The sequence below is a fragment of the Vigna umbellata genome, chromosome 2 (assembly GCF_029865625.1).
Source record: "Vigna umbellata cultivar VRB3 chromosome 2, Vumbellata_1.0, whole genome shotgun sequence".
Taxonomy (NCBI): Eukaryota; Viridiplantae; Streptophyta; class Magnoliopsida; order Fabales; family Fabaceae; genus Vigna; species Vigna umbellata.
The window spans coordinates 36,888,623-36,895,687 of NC_142166.1; the positions used below are offsets into that span (position 1 = coordinate 36,888,623).

At 34.9% G+C, this 7,065-nt stretch overlaps 1 protein-coding gene across 1 annotated transcript; it reads right to left on the bottom strand.

Moving 5' to 3' along the window:
* Nucleotides 1-3,446, bottom strand: LOC124842532 (cytochrome b5). The gene is made up of 4 exons (XM_047319036.2): nucleotides 3,288-3,446; nucleotides 2,966-3,063; nucleotides 607-673; nucleotides 1-524 (listed from the first exon to the last, which is right to left on the bottom strand). The coding sequence occupies exons 2-4, from the start codon at nucleotides 3,050-3,052 to the stop codon at nucleotides 274-276; spliced, it is 405 nt and encodes a 134-aa protein (XP_047174992.1). The 5' UTR covers nucleotides 3,053-3,063; nucleotides 3,288-3,446; the 3' UTR covers nucleotides 1-273.
* Between the last annotated feature and the right edge of the window lie 3,619 nt (nucleotides 3,447-7,065).

Below are 7,065 nucleotides of genomic sequence, written 5' to 3' on the forward strand. Positions count from 1 at the left end.
TTCATAATTAATGACACGTTGATAATAAATAAAGAAATTCTGACATAAACATTAAAAATGCAGCGATCCTAAATAAAAAGAAAGAAAACCAACTTAGCCCCGTCCAAACATTAAGTTCTCAATTCATAAATGACACTAATAGCAATGACAAAGAAAGTTGGAAAACATTGGGTTACTCAACAATAGTTCGATCCAGAAACTAAACACTGTTCTTCAAATGACACTATAAAGCTAACAGACCCTTCGGCGGGGTCAAATTTGATATAGAAGGAATTACTCTTTCTTGGTGTAGTGCCGGACAACAAAGGCCAAGCCCAATATCAGGAGAGGGACCAGGAATTGCAAGATCTTGATCAGAACATCCGAAGTCTTATCAGAACTGTACAGAACTTGCTGAGGTGGAGCGTAGGTCCGCTTCAGGGGAACACTTGATGAATCAATCTCACCAATGTAGTATTTTGCCATCATATCTCTTGCACTATCACTGTGCCCCACGTCTTCAAAATCATTGGTTGCATCTTTCCCTGTCATCCAGAAAGTGATAACAATCAAATATGGTAACATTTAGGTGCTTTTCTCAGTAACCTTCAGATGATATAAACAAACCTGTGGCAGACAACAAAACCTCATCACCTCCGGGATGTTCCTCCATGAAAGGGGTGACATCATACACCTGATATTGTTGAATCAAATTATTTTGTTCAGTGGCAGAAATTAACATCGTAACAAGCTATAGAATAAAAACTCATGCCATTATACATGAGGTTCTGATCTGCACTCCTTTAGGGGTGTTTGAATAGGCCACAAAATAAGCACTCCAATCTCAGGTAAAGTTTAAATAGAGAAAAATAGGCTTGCTTGTTCTATCGTTCAGAATAGTAAAAGAGGGTTAAAGTGAGGCAACATCAGATAGCATCAAGAGCAATGAGGTTTACCATAGCCTTTGGCATCTAGGGAAGATCACCCCTCAACGCATATATCACTAAAATCTCTCTGTTTCTAGGAACATAAACAACTTGCATAAAAAAAGATGCCCACTCAGCTAAATCTATGAGAGTAGTCACTGCCCTTGCTGTAATGTTTGGGTGTTGGGAGGTGACAAAAGGAGAAGGAATCAAATTGATGAAAGGTACGTGAGGCAAATGAATTTCGTGCCCTCTCAAATCACACATCCGAAGTATTAAATAAATCAGCGGGTTAATCCAAATTCCAAACCATTCACGCATCAACATAATTCAAGTGACAAAGCATTTACAGTATAGTGAATATACAAATGACATATGAAAGTAACTACCTACATATTGAATAGGATATATTGATATTTTAATATATATTCCTGACATATTTTAACACTGGTATTTTCAGTAGTCTGTGAGATGTTCCACTATCAAAGGTATGGACTCAATTATTGTGTGATATGATATGATAACAAGAAAAATTCACATAGTAATAGACTTTGTTAGATATGGGTGTATAAGGGTTGGGATGGGCAAATCCGTCACTCAATCCTATCAAAATATCTTGGATTAACAAACTCATCACCCAGTCCAATCAAAAGATCTTAGGTTGGATTGGTCACTACATTTTTTTATTAGACACAATCCACTCTTAATCATGTTAGATTGGGTTGACGGGTGGATTATGAAAATTTTTATTTTTGATAAAATTTGTGATATCAAAATCAATTTTTAAAAAAATGAATAGTTTAATATTTCAAAGATAAACATTTAATTAACAGGATACGGAATTAAATTAAATATCAGTCATATTACAACTATTATTATTATTATTATTCTTTAATAATTTTAATCAGGTTGGATTCGATAATTTAACATACAGAACAAGTCATCTAACACACACGAGTTTGATTGGATTTGACCCATTGCATAGGGAAATTTTTCATTGCAAAAACAACGCAAACCAATTTGGGTTGGATTAGGTAGCCGGATTAATAGACCCAATTAACACCCTATGATTGGAGCTGCCCACATACTAATATTGTGGATGAGCACCAGTAACTATCAATCAGTGACAGACTAAAAATTGCCAAATTCAAACGAAACAAATAATCATCAGAACAAGGAGATGACATTATGCACAACGTTGAACAGAACCTTTGATTTAGTGTTTATTTTATGTGTTCTTATTTAAATCTAACCTTTGCTTAATATAAAGCAAGGTTTATCGTATTCCTAAGTTGAAATAGATTAATTCATGATGGAAGAATCATTCTCCCCTTGATCCAGAAGAAAAATTGATACTCTTGATCCTTCTGCGGTGTTTTCATGGAAATACGTTCTTCAATTCTAAAATCACGGGTTTATTAGAGAAATATTTGACCACAATAAACTCATTTACAGCTCAAGGGCAAATTCACTTTAAGATTTATTTTTCATAATCTATTTTAATTTTAACCACAGAGATCTCATTTTGTTTCCCATTTTCAAAGCTTCGCATAGGAAGTAGTGGAAAGACAAAAAAACTATTTTGACTGTTTTCTGTTAAAAGAAAATTGAAAATCAAAAGTGAGAACAAAGTGATATTTTTGTAAATAAGAGTGCAAGCAGAATTTTCAATCCAAAGGACCACTAAGGATACGTTTTCTTTTCAGTTGAAAAAGTACAAAATTCCAGCTGAACTCAACTACAAACCTTTTAATTCAATAGGGAGTGAGTTAGACACAAGCATGTAGTCTTTTGGTTAAACAGCTGCCATGGGCAGAACCAATCACCAAACGACACATAAATGCCCAAGCTAGGCATATAAATCGTAAAAGGGAGAAAATAAAATTGACTAATTCAGTATAGCAGGGAACAAGAGATGAGATCAAACGAAGGAGCGTTATCTTAAACCCCAAAAGGCATACACAAAACCCCTTGATTTCCTCTTAAACCCGTTGTCGTTTCTCTAAGAGAATCAATTATTGAAGCAAATCGGAAATTCTTCAAAAGAAAAAGAAACAGACCTTTCCCGAAATGACGAGCCAACAATCCTTGGTCTTGTTGTGCTTTGCGACCTCCCCGAAAGTGTGAATTTTCCGATCTGAAGCCATTGTTCTATTCACTGCGACCACAAAATCAAAAAAAGCAAAGGACCCAGAAAAATTAAAGTCAAACCCACTATTCTATGTTTGTTAAGAGACAATATAAGGAGGAGAGGATCTAAAGAATCGCGAAAGGGAATAGCAATGAATCATAGGAAAAGAGAATTGACGGAAACGTGATTGGTATGATTTGAAGTGAATCGGTGAAAAGAAATTGTAGGTTGGTGATGACATCAATACTCACCAAAGAAGAAAAGGGTTTGATTCCGCTCCTACCCAGAAACAGATCCTTCGCCACTCACACTCAAACCACACTCCTTTTCTCTATATTCGGTGACCGCCTACATAGCTATATATGCTTTCTTCTACATGCTACGCAGCCAAAATAACCTCGTAGGATCCTCAAATTACAGAATTGACACATAAAAAAAATAATTCAATTTCTTATGCTAATAATAATAATACCTTCAATAATTGTATGGTCTGAGTGATTCCCAAAGATTTTCTAGATAAAGATAGGTTGTTTGGAAACTTCTAGTAAGAATACATTTCACACGTGACAGAAGAATTAGGTAAGTGGTTAATAAGTAAGAACATATAACAGTAAAATATAAGAAAAAATAAATAAAAGGGTTTAGACAGAGTGATAAAAAACAATTGACAGAATATAAATATAAATAGGTAAAATGAATCTTATTTTTCTTTTTTGTTAGAACATCTTTCACACATGAGTTTTATAAACATTTTCCATGATTTTTTCTATTTATTTCCATATCACTTTATTTTTAGAATTTCACGTCACATCTACAATAAATCTTTTATAAAATTTAATCTTTGGATTTAAGACCTAATTTAAACTTTGGCCAATAGTTGTTACTTTCGTTTTCTTTGTCCTCTCTAAACATATTATTTTAATTTTATTTTTACAAGCAAACAAAAGATAACATTATTATTATTTTTTTTTGTAGGGCATACTAGTTGTACTGTTTTTGTTTTTATTAGGATATTATTCATTTCTACTCCTCCTATGCATGAGTAGATTATTGAATTTACTCGATTAAATTTTTAGAAAATATTAAAGTTTAAGAATTTCTAAGGTTTATCGACAGGAATTTTTTGTATAACTATTTTCTAAAATATGAAATACTAAAAAGATACAACTCAATCAGATTTTTGAGAAGTTAAGGAAGAGATTTATTAAAACAGGTCATCCTTGTATCATAATTGAATGTTTTAATTTTTCAAGTTTCAATTACGTTGATTTAAAGTGGTGTAAATATGCAATTTTAGTTATTTAGCCTTTCATGGTATCAATTGGATCTTTCTATCAGAACTCACTTAAAACACACTAAAAATTCCATTTGAGTGGAAGCCAAATATCAAGAAAGAGAGCTGAAAATCAAAGAGTGGAAAACAGGTGGCAGCAGGAGACTGGCCATTCGCTAATGACAATAGGAGTAAAATTTTGGGTTTTCAAAAGTTCACGCCACTTCTACATGCTTACATTCTTCTCCAAATCTCTGAAACTATTTTCTCCTCCTTCTCTCTAAAAAGCTCTTACTTCTCTCTAAGAAATCATCATCTTTCCTTCCTCCGATCACCACTCAGGCACCATTTCTACTTTCCCGACGTCGAGGGCATCCGTTTGAACCGATCAGTTTCGGATTCTGGACTGGTAAGTTCATCTCTCTCAGCCGAGTGGTTTTTCTGTGCATGCAAGCCTAGTTTTTGGCTGCTTGAGTTGATCACCTTTCCATATTTAATTCTGATAGTGTGTTGATCCTTTATTCTGGTATAGTTTTGAAATCGGTGAGCTTTAAGGGTAGAAGAAACCATAGTGGCGAACCCGTATTCTACCTCTGTGAACGTTTGGTCACGCTTAGAGGCAAGGGAAGCTTATATAATTTGATTTAGTTTCTTACTTTGAATGGATGCATGTTCGTTGATTGCTGAATGAATATGAAAAATGGTTGTTATTGCATTGTTGACTGTATGAGTATATGAATATAAGAGATGAGAAACTGGAATGAGATTGTGATTGATGATTTGGTTGATGATGAAATATAGTATGTTGTTTAAAAGTATTGATGATTAATGAAAGACATGAAATGGGTAAGGATGTGGTCGAGAGTCAGTATTGACCATTCAATTATACAAGTGTTCGTTCTCAGTAGCATTCGTTCTTAATAAGTGTTTGGTATTAGACCAGCGCTCGTTCGATATAGTGTTCGGTTTTCTTGTGGACTCGGTTGGAACTGGATTCTTTCATTTGGAGAGAGTTCTAGTTGTAAGACTAGTGTCTTCGTTTCGTTTTGTAATATTTGTACTTAAGCGTTCAACCAAGGATATTCGTTCATTGGTATTTTATTATAAACTTCAGTATATCTATATGTATTTGTATATTTCGTTCGTTCTTGAACATTAGTTAAATGATATCTTATATTTATCAAGCCTTTATTCTATAAATTAAGTAGTGCTCGGTCTTACACCAAGCGCTCGTACTAAGTAGTGCTCGGTTTTACACCAAGCGCTCATACGAAGTAATGTTCGGTCTTACACCAAGTGCTCGTACTAAGTAAGTGCTCGGTCTTACACCAGGCGCTCGTTCTCATTTCCGTAATCTATCTTTATAATAAGAACGTTCGTCCAAACTCAATAGCGTTCGCTCTCTATAGTGCCCGGTCTTCGACTGGCATTCGGTTTCCTTGATGTTTAACTCATTAAGAAGCTAAGTATTTATTGGCGTTTGGTTTCTTCATATGATTTCGTCAAGTACTATTATTTCATGTCCTATAGTATCTGTCTTAATTGGTTTTGGCCTAGAGTCTTAGTACTCGGCCTAGGCTTTACGGTGTTCAGTTTGAACTCTCAAGAGTTAGTTTATTAAATTGGCTCATGATAACAGTTGAAAAACTGTTATTTTCATGCTTAAAAGTGATACTAAAAGCAACCTTTAGACTTAGAAACTAGCTTGAAATCATGCATTTTGTTTATATTTTCAGAAATAAGAGAGCTGGACAGGTTTATGCTTGATTTGAGTGTTTTTGTGCAGGTTTTGAGGTGAATTTGGTGAAAGAAGTGAAGAATGAGAGAGAGGACATTAGAAAAGACAAGAAAGAGTGCAAAAAGAGAAGTCGAAGGCACCGCTCAGCGGCAAACTACCGCTGAGCGGCACTCAAGAGGTGGCGTTGGAACCGCTGAGGGGCAAATGGCCGCTGAGGGGAAGAAAGAAGACGCGTAACCACCGCTGAGCGGTAAATGGCGCTGAGCGGCACTTTTTGGGCTTGGGCTTTTGTAATCTTTTGTAACTCTAGATTAGTATATAAGGGCTTGCACGTCCTTTAGTTAGGTATCTTTGGCAGAAACGAGGCAAACACTCTCTCTTTCACCCCTTTGAAGGAGGATCTTGGATGCTCAGGCTACCTCTTCACCTTTATTGGGTTTATTCTTTCATACTTTCATTGTAATTCATCTAGGTTCACCATGAATATGGTGAACTAAACCTTGTATGTTTGTTGGGGAATCAAAGTAATCTCTTGAAGCTCTCATATATGGATTTGTTGAGTACATCTTTGAATTAAGACATATGCTTTCTTTCATCATTAGTTAGGGTTTTTCCTCTTTGCTCAATGCTTGCATTGTTTAACTCATTCTAATGCATGATTATTGGTTTTGTTGATACGGACACGTACGGGGAAATCTAGATCCGGGGAATTTCTCCCAATATTATACTGACAATATTATATTGGTTGCCTTTAAGCTCCTGCACTCATGAACTAATCATTAGGAATGCTAGGAATTGTATGAACTATTTGATTAGGGAGAAGCCATCTAGAATGGTACATTAGAGAGTGGCATTAACAATGATGATTTGAATGTTGAATTCCTAAAATATATGAGAGTGGATGAGATGAAATTGACCCCCAACAACATATTCATTCATATATTCCATTGAAAGTGTTTATCTTTTGTCTTTGCCATTGATCAAAATTCATGCATACATGTTTATTTTCTGTCTTGCA

Bases quoted from the DNA above. Each gene is read 5' to 3' on its own strand.
- LOC124842532 (XM_047319036.2), bottom strand. From the start codon at position 3,052: ATGGCTTCAGATCGGAAAATTCACACTTTCGGGGAGGTCGCAAAGCAC. The intron at 674-2,965 runs GTCTGTTTCTTT...CAACAATATCAG, and splicing joins GGCTCGTCATTTCGGGAAAG to GTGTATGATGTCACCCCTTT. The intron at 525-606 runs GTTTGTTTATAT...TCTGGATGACAG, and splicing joins GGTTTTGTTGTCTGCCACAG to GGAAAGATGCAACCAATGAT.